Source organism: Lepus europaeus, chromosome 2, assembly GCF_033115175.1.
Source record: "Lepus europaeus isolate LE1 chromosome 2, mLepTim1.pri, whole genome shotgun sequence".
Classification (NCBI taxonomy): Eukaryota; Metazoa; Chordata; class Mammalia; order Lagomorpha; family Leporidae; genus Lepus; species Lepus europaeus.
The window spans coordinates 122111952-122139016 of record NC_084828.1 but is presented as its reverse complement, the minus strand read 5'-3'; the positions used below and the strand labels follow the sequence as shown (position 1 = coordinate 122139016).

Below are 27065 nucleotides of genomic sequence, written 5' to 3'. Positions count from 1 at the left end.
AAATAAATAAAAAATCTGTAGCAAAACAAACAAAAGGCCCAAAATCTTTGGAGTTGCTCCTCACGATTCGTGGGCACAGAATTTGCTATGAGCTATCAGACTGATTAGGTGAGACCCGGGGAGAAACATGCTGAGCAGTATCCCCTCCCGGTTTGCCAAGTCTCGGTAAACTGATGCAAGCTGGAGGGCTCGGGAAGGGAGGCCACGGGTTCTCGCGTGACACAGGTTAGGCACCTGGGCGCATCTGAGTGCGCTGTGAGCAAGTGGGCTGGAAAGCTGTAGCGGTCAGATGTCAAGCTTAGTACCCAAGTGCAAGTCCCAGGATAGCTTCTGTGGTTTGGGAAATCGGATTTGCCAGTAAGTGCTGCCTCTCAGCTGCTGGCCCCCTCTGCCGCCGAGTGCCAGAGCAAATGAGCTCTGCTTCACTTCAGCTGAGTCACTTCAGAGGGCACAGCTCACTCAGCAGAGACTGAACCACTGCCCATTAGCCACTGGCTTGAAATGAGGTAAACAGGACTCCATGGCAGCCGCCCAGCAGGGGCCTGGGCCATGAGGCTGGGAGGGCTCCTTAGCTGGACTTTCCAAAGCCACCACCCAAAATTTCTGGAAATATCACTTCGGGTTAGACTCAGAGCTCAGAAACTGCCCCCCGTGTGTGTGTCCTGCTGCGAACACCTCTTCCCCTCTTAGGTACAGGCTCAGTGCTTGCCATGCCTGTCATTCAGGGATGGGAAAGGGGGAGGTTTAAAGAGACGCAGGCAGTGTCAGGTGGAGTGACTATTCTCAAAGTGAAGAACAGGAAATGATCTCGCTGGGTTCTGTTCACAGCATGAGGCAAGCATGCCACAATCTGCAGTTGACTTAGAGTTCCACTTTGGAGAGAAAAATTCAGATGACCATTCTCTTTAAGACTGAACATTCACACACATTTCTGAGTATAGAAATGCTGGATACTGATCCGTACCAGGTATGCTGACCACGTCCAAGGGATTTTTAAGTTGCTTCATTTGCTTGTAAAGCAGGTAGTCCTCTTGTTGTCTTTTCTTTTTCTCAATGAGCCGAGTGCAGGTTACATTAATGGCCGGTCTGGGTTTCTGATTCTTGAAAAACACTTGAGCGGAACATTTCCCCAAATGTTCCTCCCCCTCCTGAAATAAAATTTTGAATTAAACAGGATGCTTCCTTTCCACCCTGACCCACCCCAGTCCATGTGCACACACACACGCACAAAGATTGAGAAGAGTCATGATCACGGCAGGTATGCTCTGGCTTCCACGGATATTTTTGCTTTACAGAAAGGGATTCTTGGGGCTGGCACTGTGGCATAGATTAAGCATCTAGGGCATCCTGTATGGGTGCTGGTTTGAGTCCCAGCTGCTCCACTTCTGATCCAGCTCCCTGCTGATGGCCTGGGAAAGCAGTAGATGGCCCAAGTGCTTGGGCCCCTGCACCCACGTGGGAGACAAAAAAGTTCCTGGCTTTGGATTGCTCCAGCTCCAGCCATTTGGGGAGTGAACTACTGAATGGAAGACCTCTCTTTCTCTGTAACTCTGCCTTTCAAGTAAATAAATCTTTAATTCTTGGGCTCAGAGCTGAATACAATAGTGCCTTACCCTTTGCTATCATTTCAACTCTTGCCTTCTGTTTGTGCCCTTACAAAATAATGCTGGGCCCATTCCAAGTTTAATATCACTGACGTCTGCTTGTCTCGAACCTCTAGCACAGTGGGTATTTTACTCTATTGTGAGCCAGCGTAATGCTCAGGTGATCCTCAAGGCTACTTCCTGGAACTAGAAGATGAAGCTGGCTCTTATTAACAAAAATAACACCATCTTCACGCTGCCTTATGAAACAGTTCTCATTCAGATTTTCAAAGATTAAGATACTGAAGTTTACAAAGGAATCTACTGTCTCACAGCTTCTCAGTGGTAGGCTGAGACTAGAGCTCACCAAGCCCTGCCTCTCCGAATCAACTCCTCTACTGAAATCTAACCTGGAAGGAATGGAGGCACAGATCATCCAAATGAGGTGTTCTACACCTGAGGGCCGTTTGTATTCATATTTCAAGGGAGAAAGCTCATGGGCCACTAGTCAAGGCCTACCCTAACCCATCTAGGGGCCTCTCAGGAACTCTTGTTATAATGTGGTTGGTTGAGCAGTTGAGGCAATAACCTTTTCATTTTAGCCAACTGTTACAACTGGGTGGAGTCCCAGATAAAACCACGAAAAATAAGAAGATGAAGCAGCAGAGGATGACCTAAGGGGAAGAGATTCCTGGTTCCTGACTTTGGATCGGCTCAGTTCCAGCTGTTGCAGACATTTAGGAAGTGAACCAATGGATGAAAGACCTTTCTGTCTCACCTCTGTAACTCTACCTCTCAAATCTTTATTAAAAAAAAGATAAACCCTGTTAGGAAACAAATTGTAATCAAAATTGAATCTGCTTAATAAACCAATTTCTAAAGGGAAAAAACTGCGAAGACAAATAGGCTGCCCAGGGGACATCTTTTCCTGCCGTGAGTGCAGGGTTTTGGTGGCACAATCCAGTGCTAGTTGTCAGTTCATCCTGGAAGGAAGGGGCATATCAAAGGCAGAGGGCACGCTCCTACATGGTCTCCTTAGATGTGGAAGCCCTTTCTAGGGATGAGAACAAGAACCAAGTAGTGGCCCCTTTTCTTTTCCTTTCTCTTCCCCTCAGACACCCCCACAGAATCACAGCAGTTGCCTGCAGATCAAAGTGCCCTCCTTCTCAAAGGGCCCCTGCCAATTAGCCAGCCGTGCCCCGTGTGCCTGCGGGATCAAGGCCAGAGAAACATCGAGGTTCACAAGAATCCAGCGGTTTCCCCATTAGCTTTCATCTGACACTTGTGGTTTGCTACACTAGAAATCAAAGCATCTTCCTCATGCTTTAAGAAAATTTTAATTCTTAGGTTAATAATAATAAAGCCAGGGGCTGGCGCTGTGGCACAGCAGGCTCAGCCTGTGCTTGCTGCACAGGAATCCTACATGGGTGCCCCTCTTCCAATCCAGCTCTATGCTTATGGCCCGGGAAAGCAGTGCAAGATGGCCCTAGTGCTTGGGCCCCTGCACCCACGTGGGAGGCCCAGAAGAGATTCCTGATTCCTGGTTTCGGATCAGCTGAGTTCCAGCTATTGCGGCCATTGGGGAGTGAACCAGCAGATGGAAGACCTCTCTGTAACTCTACCTCTCAAGTAAATAAAATTAATAAAATTAATAGTAACATAGCCAGAGTATCTTGTTGTCTGTTAGGATTTGTTTCTGAGCGGTCACAAGCATTCTCCGGAAGCACTGGGGTGGGGACTTTTGCCTTCTCCTTGGAAGAGCAGCCACACAGGTGCTGCTGCTCATCCCAGGCTGCTGTGCTGCTCTCCGCGCCCATGCCAACAGGGAAGAGGAAATTTGGCAAAACATGGCCTCCTTGGAGAGAGCTGCAGAGAGGCTGGTAGTACCCGCAGCTCACACAGGTACCACGCAGTGTTGCCCGGCACCTCCTCTGTGCCTGCCTGCTAACCCCACCTGTCACTGGCTGGCTGGGGGGAAAACACCAGGTCCTTAGCATTGAGAGTAACGCGTGCTCAGGACTGTGAGGTGCCAGGAACTGGGAATTTCTTTCCCAGGGGTCTGGCTGTGTGGACTGTTTTAAATGCAACCCTGCCTACAGGGTAAGTCACTAAATCTCAAGAACAGAAAACAAAGTAGGAACAAAACCCAACACAAACTTTCCAGTCACTATGAAGTCTCACCTTTGCTCGAGTTGCTGATGGGTGCTTACCTGCGGGTTGTAGCGCTCCGTGCTGAACACCAGCTCCACCTTACAGCCCTTCTCTGGGTTCACCTGAAACACAAAGGCGGGATCTTAGGGTAGTGCATGCTCCACAAACACCTTCACATCCAAGCATCACACTGTTGGGACAGCAGGGCTTGCAAGCAGTCGCTGTTGCATTTATCGCTGAGTAAAGTCAGTGCCGTTTCAGGAGAACGGGCTTCCAATCTGGGTCTCGAGTGTGCGGTTCTGTTCGAGTTCCACACCCGTTCACAAAGTGGGAGGCTGAGAAAGGAAGTGGTTGGATTTAAGCTGGAACATGAGAGAGCTATATGAGAGAGAGATCCGGTGTGGGCAGGGACCTGGAGTGAAGCCTCATCCCCCAATGGCTCAGCACTTCTGCCTGCACTGAGCTCCGGAGGGCTTAAGGAAGCGGCCACACCCACCTCTGAGGTCAGGACCAGCCCTCCAGGCCCAGGGCACAGGAAGCAGCAGGCAGGAGGTGGGAGTCAGCACCCCTCATCCCCCCCAGCCACAGGTCAGGATGATTTAGCACCCGGGAGGAAGAGGCCCTCCCACGTTATGCTGTCTCCCGTGCTGTGTTCCCAGGCAGGCGGGCATTCAGACCTTTCTTTGAAGTGTGTGGTTTGCTGTTCACAACTTTGGATCTGATTTCAGATGCCCATTGTTGTATGTACATGCTTGTCCTTGGAGCAGTTGCAACTGTTTAGAGGAACTGTTAATCTGCCATCAGTTTTTTCCTGAGAGCAGAATGATCACTTAATACAAAGTATTTAAGAAGAAAGGGGCTTTCCTACTGTTTATGGAGATGAGGTTATTTCATGTAGTTTTGATTAAAGTAGACTCTGAAAACATCCATTTCCTTTGCATTTTAGCCCAGGAACACAGTAACCAAACAGGGTTATCTAAGTAGGCCAGATATCACCCATCCCTATTCTAGATTCTGTCAAAGTGCCAGGAAGCTGAAACAGCGCATAGGAGTCTGTGGCAGTTACTCGTGTGCGGAGTTTGTCAGCATGGGGAGAGGTCTATAATTGTACCGGGCGCACACCAGTGTGCTCACTTTCAGTCCCCAAGCACAATCTGCCGCAAGTTGAAGCATTAATTCCTGTGAACACACACATGTCTATCCACTCATCGCCTACCACCTACTGTATCAAGTACAGGCCAAGATGGTGATTAGAGCTCACAGCAGGGCCGTCCAGAAGCCTGGCATGGTGGAAACAGGAAAGTAGACGTGCTTGTGATTTAGCTCTTGGTGTAGCTGACCACTGCCTGTTCACTAGGTACTAAGTTTAGGAAGGCTTCAAGAGTTGGTTTTTAAAAATGTTTAAATTTAATTTTATTTGAAAGGCAGACACAGGGACAGAGATTTTCCATCTGTTGGTTTGGAAACCGAACCCCTATAATATAAAAGCAGGACTCAGCCTCTTGTCTGTCTCCCTTAGCCTGAAGTGTTTTTGCCTGTCCTTTATCAAAAGGAATTCACTGACTTGAGGGAGTGATCCAGCTGGCTCTACAAGGGGCCAATCACCAGACTCAAAAAGTCATTTGCTTCTCCAATAGGTAAGAACCTTGATGACCAGTGTTGTCCTGGGGTGGTTTGTGTAGGGGATTCCAGTTCTGGGCAGAATGTAACTGCCACCTTCATGTAACCCCAGATCACCTGGAGCCCACCTGGCCACCGTAAATTCCCTAAAGAGCTCGGCATCACTGACCAATCAGAAGCTTGGACATGAGCTGATCACGAACCTCTCTGCCCCAGTTCCAATCTATAAGAACCTTCACACCTCACTCCTTGGAGAGTCCAGGAATAAGCAGGTGTCCCTTACTCTACGCTTTGCAATAAATGCTACTTCTTTCACCATCCTGATGCCAGTGACCGGCTTTCTGAGCATCGGGCAGGTGGACCCAGTTTGGGAGTTCTACAGCAATACCTCCAACTAGTTTGGCATGTTGCTCAGCAACAATTCACTCCACAATGCCTGCAATAGCCAGGGCTGCACCAGGCACCTACAACTCAATCCATTCACTTGATCCACGTGGGTGGCAGGTACCCAAGTACTTAAGCCATCACCTGCTGCCTCCCATGATATGCATTAGCAGGAAGCTGGATCGGAAGCCAAGCTGGGACTTGAACAGGCATACCAATTTGAGATGTGGGCATTCCAAGGACCATCTTAACTATAGAGCAGATGAGGCCTGAACTAAGTGAGCAGCCAGTGTTAACCAGGCAAGGGGGTGGGAATGGAGTGTAGGGACTGGCATTGCAGGATGGCGAAGCTGCAAGAAAGGTGGCCTGGGCCGGCGCCGTGGCTCACTAGGCTAATCCTCCACCTGTGGCGCGGGTACCCTGGGTTCTAGTCCCAATTGGGGCGCCGGATTCTGTCCTGGTTGCTCCTCTTCCAGTCCAGCTCTCTGCTGTGGCCCGGGAAGGCAGTGGAGGATGGCCTAAGTGCTTGGGCCCTGCACCCGCATGGGAGACCAGGAGAAGCACCTGGCTCCTGGCTTCGAATCAGCGCGGTGTGCCAGCCGCAGCACACCAGCTGCAACTGCCATTGGAGGGTGAACCAACAGAAAAGGGAAGACCTTTCTCTCTCTCTCTCACTGTCCACTCTGCCTGTCAAAAAAAGAAAAAAAAGAAAAAAAAAAAAAAAAGAAAGGTGGCCTGGGCAGGCAGCCATGAACTTGGAATTTCATCCCAAAGTCCATGGGAGCTCCTTAAACCTAACACTGTAAAATGAGGTGTTGTGAAGAGTAGGATAAGGCAGTTGAGAGGCTTAGGACAGTGCCTGGGTCAAGGTGAAAGTTCAATGCATGCTTTTTATCATTGAGAGTCTACAGACATGAGGGAGAGAAGAATTGCGCTAGAAGTAAGAGTCTGGCCCAAGCTCAAGGACAGCGAACAATGACATCATGGACCCCTATCAAGGTTGCTTTTAGTTCGGTTTGCTTCTGAAACACCCAGTGAGTGAAATAACAGTGGCTGGACAGGGTCCCGCAGCCTCCGTGCTGTCCTTGCCTGCCCGTGGTGGGTGAACACAGAACTGTTGCTGCCTCTGCCACCCCCAGCCACACTGGCACCACCAACAATGAGTACTCACAGAAGGCAGTGCCTCCGCTTGCCAGCAGGCGCTGAGTGCTGAAAGGCTCGGGCACCAGCCTCAGGGCCCTCTCCCCTCTGGCTTGTGCGCTGGAGGACCTGGTCTGTCCCTCACTGTCACTCCTACTCAGGACCCAGCGGTACACTAAGGTTTTTAGTTGGAGGCTGAGGCGGGGGAGAAGTATTGGGGGGAAGGGTGTTCATGAGAAGAGGAGGAGGAAGCCAAGCTGGACAGGTTCAAAGTCTGGTGCACGGGAACATTCGAGATGTCCAGGCATGTCAGTGTTGTGGCCTCAGCAAAGGTGGTGGTTGAAGGCACAGATTGGTTGCAGTCCCCCAAGGAAGAGGTGGAGAATGAGAATCCCAAGAAGCATCAGTCTTTGCATGCACAGTTATGGGCCATGTTTAGTTGCTCTACCAGAGGATTCACATCAGCCTGCCTTCATCTTACATAATTGTGCAGCTTTTAAATTGTGCAGGTACTATTTGGTGCAACAGTACTTTGGAAACACAGAGGCACAGCAAGGTACCCACAACAGTTCTTTGCAGGGGAAGAAACTGGAAGAACGAGGCTCCAGGCCGAGTCAGCACGGAGCCTGTCTTTGCAGCGTTATTTTCCTTGCCCATTGGATGTCCTAATTTTGTTGTAACAAAGCACTCTTAAAAGCATTCAGATTTCATCCAAAGTAATTTTGTGTTTTGGTTGCACTTTCTCACGTATCAGGATGAAGTCTTTATCTCCTGCCGCATTCCCCCCCCCCCCCCCTTCTCCCTTCCTGTGAGTCACAAGGTCCTCGGCTGAGGCCCCGCCGGGCTTCTGGGAGATAAGCAGCTCTGCCTGCAGTACTGTCCACATGGGCAGCGCCACGTCCACGTGCACGGGCACGTGCCGCGCCCTGGCGGCCAGTGTGTGGAACAGAGGTCTCTGCCGGCCAACAGCATTCACTCTGGGATTTATGGAGCGACTTCCAGATGCCAAGTGCCGTGCCAGGTGCTGGAAATACAGCACCGAACACTGGCAGCACCTGCTGCCCCCAGGACGATCTGGTGGGGAGAGGACTTGAAAGAGTTCTTCACTTATTTAATGACTCACTGTGCAAGGGTAACTGGAAGACTTACTCTAGGGACCAAGGCAGTGCACACAAAGCTGAGCTCTGAAGATTAAAAAGCAGTTGACTCCAGGGTCGGGGAGGGGGCTGGCCAGCCATTCCACACAGAAGGACCAGGGAGCTGGGGCAGAGGGCGGGGTGCAGCCCGAGTGGCCAGAGGCAGCAAGACTGGAGCCAGGATGCAGGGAGAGGCTGGCTGCGTGGGCAAGGGCCGCTCTGCAGGCTCCAGTGAGGATTTTACTGAGAGAAGTGGGAAGCCGTGGACAGAGGAGGGGTTTTGAGGAGTTCCCTCTAGCACGGGGCTGGGGAACCTTCTTTTCTACCAAGGCCCATTTGGAGATTTAGAACATCATTCGCTAAGCTGTACAAAATTACCAACAACACAGCCTGCTGTAGATGTATTGAATTTCGAGGACTGGCTGCAGTTACCTTGGCAGGGCCAGATCAAGCGATTTTGCAGCTTTACATGGCCTGTGGGCCACACAGTCCCCACCCCTGCCCAGGTGTGTCGAGATGCTGCTGCTGTGAGGAGGCATCTGGAGAGAACAGGGGTAGTTGAAGGGGGCAAATTATACAAGAGGGCATGCTGTGAGCCAAGGTGGAGACAGGTGACATGGACAGAAGTATACGGTGGGCAGACAGAAATACTATTAGAGGGGCCGGCATTGGGGCGTAGTGGGTAAAGCTGCAGCCTGCATCACTGGCATCCCATATGGGCATAGGTTCAAGTCCCAGCTTCTCCACTTCTGATCCAGCTCCCTGCTAATGCACCTGGGAAGGCAGTGGAGGATGGCTCAAATCCTTGGGCCCCTGAATCCAAGTGGGAGACCCAGAATAAGTTCTTGGGTCCTGGCTGTGGTCTGGCCCAGCCTGGCCATTGCCACCATTCGGGGAGTAAACCAGTGGATGGAAGATCTGAACATCTATCTATTCCCCCACCCCTCCACTGCCCCAGTTAACTCTGCCTTTCAAACTATCAGAAGGTAAAAAATGAACAGCTATGTCATTCAAGACCAGAAATAATCACCGGAGCACAACATTTTATATTAAGACAACATTATAGGGGCTGGTGCTGTGGCATAGCAGGTAAAGCTGCCGCCTGCAGTGCTGGCAATCCCCTACGGGCGCTGGCTCAAGTCCTGGCTGCTCCAGCTCTCTGCTATGGCCTGGGAAAGCAGTGGAAGATGACACAAGTGCTTGGGTCCCCGCACCTGCTTGGGAGACCCGGAAGAAGCTCCTGGCTTTGGATCGGCCCAGCTCTGCCCATTGTGTCCAAATGGGGAGTGAACTAGCAGACGGAAGACCTTTCTCTCTACACCTCTGCCTTTCAAATAAACAATTAAAAAAAAAAAAAACACGTTATAAACCTTGATGTTATTTAAAAAGTTGCATTCACAACAGCCATCCTGTCCCACTGCTGGTACGGAGCCAAGTATTTTCTGCATACTGAGTGTGCAATGACAGAGCTTTGTGGGCCTGCTCGGACTCACTGGTGATGAGCAAACAGTAGCAGTGGTACAGCGCGGGGAAACTATCAGACTGGAGACCAGTTAGGAAGTGGCTAGGGGTCGTTGCTGGCTGGGGCCACTCTAGTGTACTTGGTAAATCAAGCTCACAGAACATTCTATGGCTATGATCCCGCTCTGGGAATTTTCCCAAAGAAACCATGGTGATGCAGGTCCAGAAGGGTGTGGATGCACACGAGGAGGTTCACGGAGGCGCAGTGAGGAGACCATTTGAGGAGTGGCCTGGTAAGATGCAGGTGTACAGCACAGAGTCCTATTGGGCAGCAGTGAGGACAAGCCACAGCGCAAATGCTACACACACAGCAACTGAAGCCTGCACACAATGTGGATGATAGTGGGAACAAGAGCGACGCACAATACCATTTGCAAGCAAATTTAAATACAAAGATGGGCACCTGGCACCGTGGTCAAGTTGCCGCTCGGGACAGCCCCATCCCACACTGGAGTGCTTGGGTTCAAGTCCTGGCTCTGCTCCTCATTCCAGCTTCCTAATAGGTACCCTTGGAGGCAGTAGGTGATGACTTAAGTCCTTGGGTCTCTGCCACCACGTGGGAGACCCAGATTGAGGTCCTAGCTTCAGCTCTGACTGTTGCAGGCATTTGGGGAGTGAACCAGTAGATGGAAGATCTGTGTCTGCCTGCCTTTCAAATAAAAACAAAATTAGGTTTGCGTACAGACCAGCGATATCATTCACAGAAGAATGTGGGGGTGGGGTGGGAATGTGCATGCAAGGACAGGCATAGGGAGCAGCCCTCAGCACCTGGGGACAGGAAGCTCCCAGGCAGGCCTTTTCAAAAGGTGTAAAGTAGGGGCTGGAGCTGTGGCATAGTGGGCGAAGCCTCCACCTGCTGTGCTGGCATCCTATATGGGGACGCCCTCCAATACTTATCAAGCCAGTGCTTGCACATAAGCCATCCTTCTAGGCACCCAGAGGGGATCATGACAAAGAAACACACACACACACACCCCTGCATGCGCTGCACTCTCATTATGTGCCTCACCTGACTTCTTGGCACACTATCTACATATTACCTTATTCTATCACAAAATCCCTTTGAGCTAAGCTATTGTGACCACCCCCCCCCCGCCCATTGTAAGGATGAAGAGATGGAGGCACTTGCTGAAAGAAACTGCTCACTGTCACAGAGCCAGTACAGGAATGAAGCCCATTCCAGAGTCACTGCTTGTCCCCTGGACTGCAGAGGCTGCCACACACAGCCCAGCAAGCCCTAAGGCAGAAAGCAACCTGTGTGTGCGTATGTCTCTCTCTCTCACACACACACACACGCATGCACGCACGCAGCAACGTTAGCCTGGGACAGGTGCTGCTCTGTGCGTGTACCCAGGGTGCTGCAGACAAGCCCCGCCCCACCCTCGTCTGGCCAAGTGGAGGTGGAGCAGCTTGGTTTTGGTAAAAAGATGAGCAGGGCGGGCACTGTGGCATAGTAGGCTAAGCCTCCACTGCGGTGCCCGCATCCCAAGTGGGCGCCGGTTCACGTCCCAGTTGTGCCTCTTCCGAGTCAGCTCTCTGCTATGGCCTGAGACAGCAGCCAAGGATGGCCCAAATGCTGGTCCCCTGGACTGCAGAGGCTGCCACACACAGCCCCTGCAACCGTGTGGGATAACCGGAAGAAGCTCCTGGCTCCTGGCTTCAGACTGCTCCGCTCTGCCCATTGTGGCCATCTGGGGAGTGAACCAGCGAATGGAAGACCTCTCCGTCTTTCTCTCTAACTCTGCCTCTCAAATAAGTCTTAAAAAAGATGAGCAGGTTAAGGTTAGAGGATACTTGAGGCTACAGTGACAGAGGAGGGGGCCAGATGATCAGAGGTGGTCTCTCCGGGGGAGCTGACTCTAGAGCAGTGGGCGTAGCTCATAGCCCACGAGAGCTTTCTAAAACACAGTGGTGCAGACTCAGCCCCAGAGCTCTCACTCAGCAAGTCTAGGGTTGGGCCTGGGAACCTGCACTTTGACAAGTCCCAGGAGATGCTGATGTTGCTGGTCTCGGGACCACCACACGTGATTGTGATCTCATGGGTTATTTAGAAAATGGTAATATTCAAGGGCTGGTGCTGTGGTGTAGGGGGTAAAGCCGCCACCTGCAGTGCTGGCATCCCATATGAGTGCCAGTTCAAGTCCTGGCTGCTCTACTTCTGACCCAGCTCTCTGCTATGGCCTGAGAAAGCAGTAGAAGATGGCCCAAGTCCTCAGGCCCCTGAACCCGTGTGGGAGACCCGGAAGAAGCTCCTGGCTTTGGATTGGCGCAGCTCTGGCCGTTGCAGCCATCTGGGGAGTGAACCAGCGGATGAAGACCTCTATCTGCCCATCCTCCTCTGTGTAACTCTGAATTTCAAGTAAATAAATAAGTCTTTAAAAACAAACAAAAAACTGGTAATAAAATAGAACAATTGTAAGAATATATTGTCATAAAAGCTTGCATTTTGAGGCCACTGCTAAGTACAACATGGGTTATTTGAACATGAGCACTGTGATGCTGTGACAGATCTGATACTTAGGACAGCAATTGAGCGACTAACAGGTGGGTAGCACACACCATGTGGATACACCAAACAAAAAAATCACTCCCGTCCCAGGTGGGAGGGGGCAAGATTCCCTGAGGGTTCATTGCATTACTCAGAACAGCATGCAATTTAAAAACCATGAACTATTTCTGGAATTTTCCATGTAATACTTTCAGACCACAGTAGACTACGAGTAACCTCAGAAATCACAACAGCGAATGGGGGTGGGAGAGGGTGTGCCTACAGAACAATGTTTATTTATGCGCCAAGAAGCTAAAACTGCGTATTCCAGTAGCAGCTCTCCAGGGCTGTGACTAGGAGCAGGCCTTGGGGGCTGAGAGAAACCCTGCCATGGCTACCACAGGAGGCCACGAGAGAGAATGCCTTCAACTCCAAAGGCCCGACTCTGTCAAAAGCGCATCCAGAAAGGAAACCCAGCCCTCTGGGGAAACGCTTCCTGGTTTTTCCCTCTGCCGTTGGCTGCTGCGTGCTGGTGCCTTCCTGTAGCCCTGGCGTCTGCTGAGGCGACTTCACACTTGGCATTTCCGGGATGAGGCGTGGGCGGGTGAGGACCGAGTGTGCTGCCGCCAGCTCGCTGGCCACCCTGCACACCCCCTCCCCGCACGCCGGCCCTCGGCCCTCCTCGCTGGTCCTCCCCCCCCCCCCCGCCCCCTGCGTTGTTTGTTAAGAGCACACAAATGCCACGCTATTCCAGTAAAAGCAAAATTGCTCCATTTATAAGGTTACTTTTGTGAGTCAGGCTTAGTTGGAGACAAGTAAACAACTCATTTGTGAATAAAAATTGTTCTCGTGCTCTGGACAGAGAGATATGGGTATATTACATTAGACCCTGGAAGGATCTTATTGCATTTTCCTCATCTCGGGCAAGGCTACACAGAGCAGGGCAATTTGTGGAAGCAAAGGCACCAGCTGCCTTCAGAGCAGGCCCACCCAGCGGGGCAGAGGACACTTTGCTATCTCAGGCTGAGTAGCCGTGGAAACAGAGAGACTGTGTGGGCAGCCCCTCTGCGTCTGAGCTCTTGACCTTGAGCAGGCTGGGAAGGGACAGAGACAGTGGCTGGGGTGGGTGTGGGGGCGGGGCTAGGTACACAAGGCTGATCTAGGAGGGAGGGGCTGGGGCTCCTGTTCTGGAAGCCTCAGCAGCACCCATACCCCTCCAGCTACTTTCATTTCACAGAAACCTTTAATGCTGGTCTCCAGCAGGCCCTGTGCCAGGGAAGGGGGAGAGGCGGGGTGTGGTGCCCCTCCACCTGGGAGAGGCAGACTCCCACGCCGAGTGGAGCAGGCACGATGCTGGCTGGGCCAGAGCTAGGACAGAGCACACGACGGTCCACCAGCAAGAGGGGGCGTGTAGAGGGCAGCGAGATTCAGACGCGCTGCTCCCCACACTGCAGACATGAGTGAGACAAGAGGTGGGAGCCGCAGCTGCCACTTCCCAGGCACCCACGTGTGTCACCCAGTGTGGGAAGGCTCCCTGGAGCTCACAGCTCCCTGCAGACTGCACGGGGGAGGCCCAGTCCCAGCCCCCAAAGATGCTCACGCCCTAACAGCCCCCACCCTCGAACCTGCAGATATGCTATTTCACTAGGCAAAAGGGATTTTGTCAATGTGATTAAGGATCTGGAAATTGGGAGAGGACCCTGGATGACCATGGCAGGCCCAATGTCACCACGGGAGCCCTTGCAGCGAGACGTCACGAGGTGTCCCGCTGCTGGCTGTGACGCTGGAGCTCAGAGCCCCGCAGGTAGCCTCCAGATCAAAGCCGGAAAAGCAAGGAAGCAGACCCTCCCCAAGGCCTCCAGGAGGCACAGCACCCCAGACACTCAGTGTCAGCCCAGTGAGACCCAGCCACCCTCCCCGCCGGAGAACCCACACAGGTGTATTCACTTAAGTGCGTGGTTGGAGCAGCCACAGGAGCAAGGCTGCAAGGCTTTACAGAGTCCCTGGTGCTCCTTCCTGCTGGGTCCTGTGTGGGCATGTGCCCTGGGAGACCGCAGAGTCACACACATCTTCTGTGCAGCCATGGTACGAGACTCCTTTCATATGTGACTTCGCTGGCAGATGGAGACTTGCTACGGCGGGCTGGCTCTGCCAGGGCTGCCTGGGTGTGACTGTATCTCCAGGGTGCTCTGTTGCTGGACAGCAATTAAGATCAAGGGTCAGGCTGGACACGCAAGGGTGAGTGTGGCTGTGTGCATCCCACATCCTGTGCCTCATGAATGCCAGTCACAGCAGAACCACTCAGCTCCTGCACGTGGGGGGCTGCAGCCAAGGCAGGATCCTGGGGGTCAACACGCATGACCACCACTGTCTTTATCTGGGGCTCTACCGAACATGCATCCTTGCTTGTGACTCCACGTGTGGGAAGCCAGATGGAAAATGTTGTGAGCCGATAAAAAAAGTTTGTGGTTTCAGAACAATTTATTACATGATGGTCAGAAAACATTCCTACTTGCTAGCTCATCTGTGTGACTGGGGCAGGGTGCCAAGGAGGCCAAAGTCAGTCTTACTCCCAGGGCCTGGTGGCCTTTCCCATCATGCTGCAGTCTCAGAGCCTGCAGACCAGGATGGTGCCGTGGGAACGAGATCGTGGGTGCACCTGTGTCACTGCAGCAGGAGCAGCGCCTGGGCCTGGGAAGGAGGGGGCGTGTCTCCCTGTTCTGTTTCCTGCATCATTTTCATGACCTAGGGCAACACTGCACAGCCTGGCTAAGCTCTAAGCCCACCCAAACACTGTTTCTCTTTCAAAGAACAGGAGAGCTTCAGGCCAAAGCTTCTCCCTGGGCTAGCCGGTCTGTATGGGTAAGATCCAAGATGGCTGCCAACAAGCCTGGTTGTAATCTTATTTCCAAGCTTAAAATCACTGCCACTGCTGCCAAAGCCTGTGATGGGGCTCAGAACAAGCAGAAGAGCCCAGAAAAGGACAAAAAGACGACAGTGTCCCGACTCTGAGAATTATAACTACCCTTTCCCAGAAAACCCATGAACAGTCCTCCCCGGCTTCCTGTTGCCCTGTGCCCGTGACCCCTCAAGCCCCCAGCAGATGGAGACGTCGAGTTGCCATCTCAGCTTCCGCTTCTCCCTTCTTTGTCCACTGAATAAAGCGTGTGCTGCTGATGTCTCAGTGTTGGTTTTGCTATCGGCTTCATGACATCAAACAAAGGACTCAATGCTGGGGTCCTTTGAATAAAGAGGGGACAGCACATTTCACGCTCAGGGCGGTAGGAGAGCCAGGTGCACCTTGCAGACACCCCTGCTATTTTCTCGTGCTGGCAACAAGAGCACTTAGAGCTCTCCTGTTCCTTCACCTCAGGCTTATCGTCTATCCCGTCCCCCCTCCCCCCGCCATATGCATTTCAGCCTTTCTCATTCTCCAACTTCTGTTCCTGCGGACGACGTAATTTATTACTTTCCTATTTTTGGAATGATCATCTCTGAATTATTGACATTAATGGAGCAGAGATTTCAAAAAGCGCAGTAATTAGCTGAACTTTATTGTTTAAAGTGCTTTAAAGATCGGAAAGTGATAAAGAATCGAGCTTTTCTTGGGGAGCAGGTGCTCACCTCACTGCCTTGTGGCCCAGGAGGCGGCCCTGCTCCTCTGTCAGGCCCTCGGCAGCTGAACACTGGGAGTGCATGAGCCCCTGCACCGAATGCACCGGGGCTGGCCAGATGCTGACCAAAAGTCAGCTGATGTGTTCCAGACTTGCTTCTGCCTGGTGTACTTATTACCTTTTATATAATTAATGTTATATAAACCAGGAAGAAGGGGCATTACAATGACATCATGTCCATGAAATCCAAGTTACATGCTTTCGAAACAATTGATAAAATCACTTTTTTAAAACAACATTTATTTACTTATTTGACTAAATGGACCTAACTGATATTTACAGAACATTTCATCCCATAACTATAGAATACACAATATTTTCCTCAGTGCATGGAACTTTCTTTAGAATAGACCATATGCAAGGCCCTAAAACAAGTCTCAACAAATTAGAAAAAACTGAAATCATACCATAGATCTTTTGTGACCAAAATGGAATAAAGCCACAAATTAACAGCCTAAGAAACTCTAAAAAAATACGCCAACACATGGAGACTGAACAACATGCTCCTCAATGAACAGTGAGTTGAAGAAATCGGAAGGGAAATTAAAAAATTCCTGGAAATGAATTAAGACAACAATATAACATATCAAAGCTTAAGAGATACACGAACTGGCGTTGTGGCGTAGCAGGTGAAGCTGCCGCCTGCAATGCTGGCATCCCATGTGGGTGCTGGTGCATGTCCCAGCTGCTCCACTTCCCATTCAGCTCCTTGCTAATGGTCTGGGAAAAGCGGCAAAAGATGGTCCAAGTGCTTGGGCCCCTGCTACCCATGTGATATACCTGGAAGAAGCTCCTGGCTCCCAAGTTCAGCCTGGCCCAGTCCTGGCTATTGCAGCCATCTGGGGAGTGAGCCAGCGGATGGAAGATGTTTCTCTCCCTCTCAACCTCCCTCTCCCTCCCTCCCTCTCCCTCTCCCCCTCTCCCTCCCTCCCCGTCTCTCCCTCCCCCTCCCTCCCTCTCTCTCTCTCTCCCTCTCTCCCCCTCACTCCCTCCCTCTCTCCCCCTTTCCCTCCCCACCCCCCCAACGGTGTAACTCTTTCAAATAAAGAAATCTTAAAAAAATCTTATGGGATTCAGCAAAAGCAGTGTTAAGAGGAGAGTTTATAGCAATTAGTGCCTACATCAAGAGATTGGAAAGAGAGATCCAAGATAGCTGAATAGGGCATGGCCACACTAACTTGAGCTGCTCTGGAACATGGAAACAAAAGGGCTATGTTTCCAGGGGTCTGATTGTTGGAAATTTTCTGAGAAAGGGGGGAAAAGCACAAAGCATCTGTGGGACAAGAGGAGAGAAGACAAACACCACTGCAGCCAGCCTCGCGGTGCAGCCAGCAGCCGGCTGTGAGCTGCCATCTTACCACCTGAAGGTAGGAAGACATTGCTGTGCACCCTGCTGCTCACCGTTTTAGCTGAGGAGGAGTTCCACAGTCACCCACCAACGTTCACTCCAGCCTGGAGAGCTGACTGGGGTCTGAGCAACTGCTGGGCTTGGAGCAGGGAAGCCATGTTGCTTCCTTCTCCTCCCATCCCCTACTTGCACAAAGCACCATATTCACAGCAGAAATTGCGCAGGGTGCAGGGTGCCTCTGTTCTCCTACTAGCATCACAGTCAGAGGCAGAGCAATTTGTGAGGCAAAGGACAGGTTCCCCTGCATCGTGCAGCTGTGAAAGTTTTGGGCATTCGGTCCCGAGCTGTGCTCTCACACACTACACGAGTTGGGGGCTAACACCAAAAGCAGCTCATGAAAACTCAACTCCAGGGGCCGGTGCAAAGCAATAAGCAAAATGATACCCTGTATTCCAGCTAGATGATAAGCTCTTTTCTAATAAAACCTACTCCATAAAGAAGGGATAAGAACACCACTTGAGCAGATGTCAACAAAAAGACACAGGAGACATGAAGAAGCAAGGTGTCATGACACCTCCAAAAGAACACAATGATCCTCCAGAATTAGCCCCTGAACTGAAGGACATCTATGAAAGGACAGATAGAGTTCAAAATAATGATTGTAAGGAAACTCAACAAGATGCAAGGTACAGGTAAAGAAATGAGGAAATCAATGAGTGACATGACAAGATTACTAAAGAGACAGAGCTCATTAAGAAGAGCCAAATACAAATTTTGGAGATGAAAATCTTCAATCAGCAAAATAAAAAGTATGATTGAAAGCTTTAACAGCAGAATAGACCAAATGAAAGAAAGAATCGGACCTTGAGGACAAGATTTTTTAAATAACCCAATCAGACAAAAACAAAGAAAGTAATTAGAATGAAGAAAGTCTACAAGAAATATGGGATACCATTAAACAACCAAATATTTGTATTATAGGTATTCTTGAAGGAGAAAAAAAAAAGGTGTTGAAAGCCTACTAAATAGTTGAAAATTTCCCAGGTCTTGAAAGAGACGTGGACATCCAGATACAAGAAGCTCAAAGAACCCCAAGCAGACTCAACCAAAAAATGTCTTCTCCAGGGCATGCTGTCATCAAATTGTCAAAAGCTAAAGAAAAGGAAAGCATCCTGAAGATGGTAGGAGAAAAGCATCAAGTTATTTATAAAGGAAAACAAATCAGATTAACATCAGACTTCTGAGTGGAAACCCTACAGGCCAAAAGAGAGTAGGATGACATATTCAAGATCTTAAAACAAAAACAAAACACAACAAAACTTCCTGCCAAGTATATTCTACCCAGCAAAGTTACCCTTTAAAAGTGAAGGAGACGGCCGGCGCCGCGGCTCACCAGGCTAATCCTCCACCTTGCGGCGCCAGCACACCGGGTTCTAGTCCTGGTCGGGGCCCCGGATTCTATCCTGGTTGCCCCTCTTCCAGGCCAGCAAGTCCTGGGAGTGCAGTGGAGGATGGCCCAAGTGCTTGGGCCCTGCACCCCATGGGAGACCAGGAGAAGCACCTGGCTCCTGCCATCGGAACAGCGCGGTGCGCTGGCCGCAGCGCACCTACCGCGGCGGCCATTGGAGGGTGAACCAACGGCAAAAGGAAGACCTTTCTCTCTGTCTCTCTCACTGTCCACTCTGCCTGTCAAAAAATTAAAAAAGTGAAGGAGACATATCTTCCAGATAAGCAAAAACAGAATTCACCACAACCACATCAGCCTTACAAGAAATTATGGAGAATGTCCTTAATTAACAGGAGATATAGGAAAGTGGCAGATTAGGGAATGGTATGCTTTGCAGGGCTAGAGAGAAACAGTGAAGAGAAGCACAGGAGGTATACACTTGATGGAGATTACAAGAGAGAACCGCCTGGGAAGCCCCACGGGAGGAGGGGAACCAGCTTGAACTGGCATGATGAGTGTTGGCACAGACGCAGAGAGCTTGGAAAATCGGAGCCTTGGACAGCCAGAGCCGGCGGCATTTTTGAGATGGAGGGAGGGGGTATGGGTAGATGGCAGCAATCCGTGGGTATAGAACCAGCGAGAGCATAGCGTGGGCCCGGTTGAGAACCCAGGGAGACAGCAGTTTCTGGCAGTCACCTGAGGTCCAAGTGAAGTGGAAAGAGGCAGCCGATTCAAACCAATCTCTCCAAAACAAAACCCAGCAGAGAGAGGGTAGACACCGTTTTAAATCAAGATTCAACCAGGGAAGCTTGCAGGCGTGCTATAACAGCCCACGGAGTCAGGGTGCCTGAACGCAGCTCTGGCCGCAGTGGTGGACGGGTGTTAAGCCAGTGACTGTAGCATGTGATCCAGAGCTAGGAGTGGAGGGAATGGCCTGCAGCCCTCACTGTCTCAGAAATTGACCAGGAAGTGACCGGGCAACTACCAGAAACAGCAGCACCTGTGCCAACAGCTTCTGGGGGAACCTTAGGTGCTGAGACTTTGGGGCCTAGGTAGCTACGTGAAAAACTATGGGGCATAGCTGGGAACCATTTCCCTGGAAGCTCGTCCTGCTCTAGAGCATTGACCAGAGCCCCCAGGCCACACCCACTGAAAGGGCAGATATTTGAGGAAGCCACAGAAGCACAGCCCCAAAAATAAAAGTCAACAGAAGAAAAAAATTAAAAATCAACTCGAAAAATGCTGAGGGGCTGGCTCTGTGGCACAATAGGTTAATCCTCTGCTTGCGGCGCTGGCATCCCATATGAGTGCTGGTTCTAGTCCCAGCTGCTCCTCTTCCGATCCAGCTTTCTGCTATGGCCTGGGAAAGCATAGAAGATGGCCCAGGTACTTGGGCCCCCACACCTGTGTGGGAGACCTGAAAGAAGCTTCTTGTTCCTGGCTTTGGATTGGCACAGCTCAGGCCACTGCAGCCATTTGGGGAGTGAACCATCAGATGGAAGACCTTTCACTCTACCTAGCTGTAGCTATAGCTCTAACTCTCAAATAAAATTTTTTAAAAAGTGAGAAATAAGAACCAAAATTCAAACAAGAATAAGGAAGTCTATGTGAACCTCCCAGAGGAATACATTTCAATTTTAGAATGCGAAGAAGAGGATTGGCGGCAAGATGGCGGAATAGGCAGGGAGCACACTTAGTCCGGGGGCAGAGAAAGTTCAATATAAGTGGAGATACTGCAGGGTCAAGGAAGAGTAGGGGATGAAACAGCAGAGGAAACTCTTCCGGAACTAGTGATTCACAGTGGACCTGCGTGGAGAGTGTGGGAGCCCAAGTTCGGGACACCAGCGGCAGACTCAACGCACCAGCGCTGGAACGCGAGGTGAGCCGAACCTCCATAGCCCGAGATACCAGCAGGCAAGCGGAAAGAGGAGGCTAGAGGGAACGAGGCTTGAAACTCCGTGGGGAAAAGTTCACCAGGCTAACTAGAAGAGAGAGAAAAAATAAAAAAAGTGACTGATACGGACACAAGTTTCTCTCTCTCCGCTCACCTCTCAAAGGCGAGCAAGACAGAGCAGGCGCCATTTTGGACATACGTCATAAGCAGGGCGACCTCAGGTCTGCACCAGCCCTGAGCCTAGCAGAAAAACCTGACTCTGTGGGGAGGGGTGAAATAACAGGAGATTAGCATCTAACTTGGCAACCCAGTGGGAGACTGCAGGAGAATTGGAGCCCACACTGAGGGCAGCAGAGATTCCCTGTGTGGTCCTTGGGAAAGAGCTTCCGATCTCTGGCTCCTGTGGGTATATCATTTGCCTGCTAACTACCTCCAATTACGTTCAGCTGTGCGGAATTACTTCCCTTTTAAATCAAAAAAAGAAAGAGAGATTTACCACACCTAACCTGGGAGTGTCATCCTTGACACACCCTCAACCCTGAGGAACCAAACACAGCTCTCAGTCCACACTCATCTCAAGCCTCTAAGGCTCCACTGAAAGCAGACAGTCCACTTAATATAGAGCCATAGTGTAACAAGAAAAAACACCACAGTGAAGAAACCAAATATCTCCAACATGCCAAACAACAAACGCAAAAACCAAGCTAACAAGAACAAGGAAGAAACTATGACGCCCCCAAATGAAAAAGACACCCCAATTCAAGATTATGAAGATGATGAGATCAAAGAAATGCAAGAAGCGGATCTCAAAAAATTGATAAGAACATTAAGAAGTTCTCAAAAACAAATTCTTGAACTACAGAAATCCTTCATGGACAAGATAGAAAATCTCTCTCGTGAAAGTGAAATATTAAGGAGGAATCAAAATGAAATGAAACAACTAGTGGAACAAAAAACTCTGATAGTGACGAGAAATCATAATGAAATGAAGAGTTCAATAGATCAAATGACAAACACATTAGAGAGCCTTAAAAACAGAATGGGCGAAGCAGAAGAGAGAATATCAGACTTAGAAGACAGAGAACAGGAAAGGAAACAGGCAAACCAAAGAAAAGAAGAAGAAATTAGAAATCTAAAAAATATTGTCGGGAATCTACAGGATACTATTAAAAAACCCAACATTCGGGTTCTAGGAGTTCCTGAAGGCATGGAGGAGAAAGGATTAGAAGGCATTTTCAGTGAGATACTAGCAGAAAATTTCCCAGGTTTGGAGAAGGACAGAGGCATCTTAGTACAGGAAGCTTATAGAACCCCTAATAAACATGACCAAAAGAGATCCTCACCACGACATGTTGTAATCAAACTCACCACAGTGAAACATAAAGAAAAGATCCTAAAAGGTGCAAGAGAGAAACGTCAGATCACTCTTAGAGGATCTCCAATTAGACTCACAGCAGACTTCTCATCAGAAACCCTACAAGCTAGAAGGGAATGGCGAGACATAGCCCAGGTACTAAGAGAGAAAAACTGCCAGCCCAGAATACTATATCCTGCAAAGCTCTCATTTGTGAATGAAGGTGAAATTAAGACTTTTCATAGCAAACAAACTGAAAGAATTTGTTGCCACTCATCCTGCCCTGCAAAAGATGCTTAAAGATGTCTTACACACAGAAACACAGAAACATGGTCACCAATATGAAAGAAGGTAAAGGAAGGAAACCTCACAGCAAAAGATCACAGGAAGCTCAATTTCTCTTTGACATAGAATTAAACTCTGATGCTCTGTTAAAGCAATGTGTTAAAGTAATCTATTATGTTCTCTTGATGTCTGTTAAATTCTAATTGTTCAAAAACAGCTGAATTTTTATTAAGAGCTATGGGTTATTTAAATATGTGCTTTTTTCAAAAATTTGAATAATCACCTTGTAACAATGATCAAATTTGGTCTATGTTATGTCATGATTTTAAGGAATCTTATTTCAACCAGATATTTTGGATTTTGAGCCTTAGTGGCATTCTTGACAGGCATTCAAAAAATCAAAGTTTCAAACAATCTGGTCTCTAAAATTTCCAGTAAATCCTGGACTTTGGTTTTTCCAGTTTGGGCCCAACTGAAAAAAATCGAAGGACCTATGTCTCTCATCTTATAGAGACACCAACTAATCAGTCTATTTGGAGTATATTAGAAGTACTGTCAAGATGTGATGTGGTACCAGACTTTAAGTTTCTATAATGGAAAATGCTATTAATACAAATGTTTGAGAATTAAAAAGTCTAATGATCTTGTGTTACTAGACATGATAGTTATCTTAATGAGAAAGCCCCAGAGACTTAAAGGGTTAAATACTTGTAAAATCCTACAGGTGCTTTCAAAAATACTGTGAAGCAAGCAAGTGCCTCTTGTTGGTTGATGAGTTTATAATTTTAAACATGGCGACTTAAAGTCTTTTGTCATCCACAGTTATATATGATCTGCTGCTCATAAAACTAAAGCGTTGTTGGTTCTGTGTTTAGCTGTCCTCCTATAGGTTCCTATGGACTTTTTCCAGCCACTTTTATTGTATTCAGTACTTTGGGATGGCTCTGTAAACAGATGAAGTTACATAGAGAGAGGAGAGGCAGAGAGAGAGAGAGGGCTTCCATCCGATGGTTCACTCCCCAGATGGCCACAACGGCCAGAGCTGAGCCAAAGCAGGAACCAGGAGCCTCTTCCAGGTCTCCCATGCGGTACAGAGCCCAAGCACCTGGGCCATCCTCCACTGCACTCCCCGGCCACAGCAGAGAGCTGGCCTGGAAGAGGAGTGACCGGGACAGAATCCGGTGCCCCGACCGGGATTAGAACCTGGTGTGCCGGCGCCACAAAGGGAGGATTAGCCTATTGAGCTGTGGCGCTGGCCTGGATGAATAGATTTTAACATAACAATTGTTAAAAGAGATTTTGGACATATGTATCAGCTGCACCAGTTCATGTCTGTCCAGCAACCAGCTGAGTGGAGACTCATGAATCTGGTGGGAAGAACTAACAGGGGGCTAGGAGCTTGTGACTGTGTGAAGCTTCTGAACCAGGCCTGTGAAAAAAACTGAGTGTGGGAGAGGTGTGGCAGGGACTTTGAGCAGTCTTGGTGGTAGGCTCCACAAGCTTGGGGGTTCCCAGTTACCCTGGTAAGAGACATTGCTGGGGTATCTGAACTTATACTGAGGACTGCACAGATCCTTTGTGTGGTCCTTGACAGAGCAGATGAGTATTATAACCCACTGGGGCTAGTGCTCAGGCACTGGTCTCCACTGAGAAGAGCAGCTCAGCTGAGCAAAATATACCTCCCTTCTGATAAAAAAAGAGAGAGAGAGAGAGAGAGAGAGAGAGAAGATTTACCACACCAAACCTGGGTGTGTCACCTGAGGCATGCCCTTAGCCCTGGAGAACTGAACAGAGGTCTCTGGCCCCACCCACTACAAGCCTCATGAGAGTTAATGAAAGCAGACATTCCACTTATCTACACAGTCATAGTACAATGATAAAAGCCTGTACATCAAAAAAAAAAAAAAAAAACACACACACAAAAAACAAACAACAAAAAAAAACCACACACACACAAAAAACAAATACAAAAACAATAAAAAACACACAAAAAAAACAACGGTATCTCCACAAATGCTGAACAAATACACAAATCCAAGAAACAAGAATAAAGAAGACAACATGACGCCCCCAAAAGAACACAACACTTCAATACTAGATTGTGAAGACGATGAAACAGAAGAAACGCAAGAAATGGAACTCAAAAACATTGATCAGCAGATTACATAGAAGTAATCAAAAACAAATGCATGAACTACTGAAATCCATGCAGGAGATGAAAGAAAATTTATCCGTTGAAATTGAGATCCTAAAGAGTAATCAGAATGAAATGAAAAATTCAATAGAACAAGTAAAAAATACAGTAGAGAGCCTTAAAAACAGAATTGGTGGAGCAAAAGAGAGTATCAGACTTAGAAGACAAAGCACAGGAAAGTATACAGTCAAACCAAAGACAAGGAGAGCAAATTAGAAAACTAAAACACTGAAACATTGTTGGGAATCTACAAGATTCTATTAAAAAAAACACATATGGGTTCTAGGAGTTCCTGAAGGCATGGAGAGAGAGAAAGGAATACAAGGTCTTTAGTGAAATAATAGCAGAAAACTTCCCAGGTTTGCAGAAAGAAAGGGACATCCAAGTACAGGAAGCACACAGAACTCCCAATAGACATGACCAGAAAAGATCCTCACCATGACACATTGTAATCAAACTCACTACAGTGAAACATAAAGATTCTAAAATGTGTAAGAGAAAAAGGCCAGATTAACTTCAGAGGATCTCCAATTAGACTCACAGCAGACTTCTCATCAGAAACCCTACAGGCTAGGAGAGAATGGAGAGATACAGTCCAAGTCTTGAGAAAAAAAAAACCTGTCATCCCAGAATATTATACCCTGCAAAGCTCTCATTTGTGAATGAAGGTGAAATAAAGACCTTCCATAACAAATAAAAATTGAAAAAAATTTGTCACCACCCATCCAGCCCTGCAAAAGATGCTTAATGCTGTGTTGTACAGAGAAACACAGCAACATGGTCATCATTATAAAAGGTAAAGGAAGAAAATCTCTCAAAAAAAAAAAATCAGTGGAAGTTCAAAGTATAAATTAGGAATATTTTTGGAAAAATGGCACAGCAAAGTCATTACTTATCAATAATCACCTTGAATACAAAAGGCCTCAACTCCCCAGGTAAAAGACACAGGCTGGCTAAATGGATTAAAAAAAACAAAACCCATCTATTTGCTGCCTACAGGACACATCTCACCAACAAAGACAAAGACACACACAGACTAAAAGTGAAAGGATCAAAAAAGATATTCTATGCCAGCAGAAACCAAAAAAGAGCTGGCATAGCCATCTTAATATCAGACAAAATAGACTTTAACACAAAAACTGTTGAGAGAGACAAAGAGGGGCACTATATAATGATTAAGGGATCAATTCAACAGGAAGATGTAACTATTACAAACTATTATAAACATATATGCACCTAATTACAGGGCACCTGGATATTTAAAAGAAATGTTAAGGTATTTAAAGGGAGACTTAGACTCCAATACAATAGTACTGGGGGACTTCAATACTCCACTTTTAGCAATGGACAGATCAACCAGACAAAAAAATCAACAAGGAAACAGATTTAATCGACACTATACACCAAATGGACCTAAAAGATATCTACAAAATTTTTATCCTACAGTTGCAGAATATACATTCTTCTCTCCAGTGCACAGAATTTCCTCTAGGATTGATCACACACTAGGCCATAAAGCAAGTCTTAGAAAATTTTCAAAAAGTTGAAATCCTACCATGCATCTTCTCTGATCACAATGGAATGAAGCTGGAAATCAGAAACTAAGGAATCTCTAGAGCATGTGTAAACACATGGAGACTGAACACCACGCTCCTGAATGAACAGTGGGTCACAGAAGAAATCAAAAGAAAAATCAAAGGGCCGGCGCTGTGGCTCAGCCGGTTAAAGCCCTGGCCTGAAGCACTGGGATCCCATATGGGTGTTGGTTCTAGTCTCAGCTGCTCCTCTTCCAATCCAGCTCTCTGTTATGGCCTGGGGTAGCAGTGGAAGATGGCCCAAGTCTTTGGGCCCATGCACCCATGTGGGAAACCCAGAAGAAGCTCCTGGCTTTGGGTCAGCACAGCTCCAGCTGTTGTGGCCATCTGGGAAGTGAAGCAGCAGACAAAAGACCTCTTTCTCTCACTCTGGCTTCAGAATCAGCCCTTAAGGCATTCGGATCTGGCGAAAAAGCCCATGAGAGCATTTCAGGCATCGGAAGCCAAGACACTGTGGCAAAAAAATGGCCTACATGAAAGATCTCTGTGAGCGAGATCCCAGTGGGAAGAAGGGACCATCAAAGAAGGAGGTACCTTTCTCTGAAGGGAGGAGAGAACTTCCACTTTGATTATAGCCATATTTAAATAATGTCAGAGCTTGTGGACTCAAAAGGCTTCCATAGCCTTGGCAGCTCAAAACAAGTGCCTCAGGTGATCATTGACGCCATAAACAAGAGTGTCAATTGTTAAATCAACAACAGGAGTCACTGTGCACTTGCTCCCCATGTAGGACTCTGTCCTTAATGAGTTGCACTGTGAGAATTAAAGCTAAAACTAGTATTCAAACAGTACTTTATACTTTGTGTGTATGTGTGGTGCAAACTGTTGAAATCTTAGTATAAAGTTGACCTTCTATATATAATTAAAATGAATCTTAATGAAGAATAGGATGGGAAAGGGGGTAGGAGTTGGGACAGGAGTGGTGGCAAGAACCACTATTTTACAAAACTGTACCTATGAAATTTATATTTATTAAAGCTTTCTAAAAAAACAAAACAAAAAACAAAACTGTTAAGAGATGAAGAAGGACACTATGTAATGATTAAGGGCAATCTAACAGGAATATATGACTATAATAAATGTATGCACTCAATTACAGGGTTCCTGGCTACATAAAAAATGTTTATAGACCTAAAGGGAGACATAGACTCTAATACAAGAGTAATGGGGGACTTCAATACCCCACTTTCAGCAATGGCAGATCAGCCAGACAGAAAATTAGCAAGGAAACAGTTAATGGACACTATAGAC

The 27065-nt window shown here is 48.3% G+C and overlaps 1 protein-coding gene across 1 annotated transcript in view; it reads right to left on the bottom strand.

Annotated features, from left to right (window-relative positions):
• RARRES1 (retinoic acid receptor responder 1) overlaps positions 1 to 27065 on the bottom strand; it is a 56992-nt gene that overhangs the window by 11803 nt on the left and 18124 nt on the right. Inside the window, exons 2-3 of the mRNA XM_062212536.1 lie at positions 3794 to 3856; positions 965 to 1148 (exon numbers count right to left, since the gene is read on the bottom strand). Of these exons, the coding sequence (XP_062068520.1) occupies positions 965 to 1148; positions 3794 to 3856 (247 nt within the window). The remainder of the gene's footprint in view (positions 1 to 964; positions 1149 to 3793; positions 3857 to 27065) is intronic.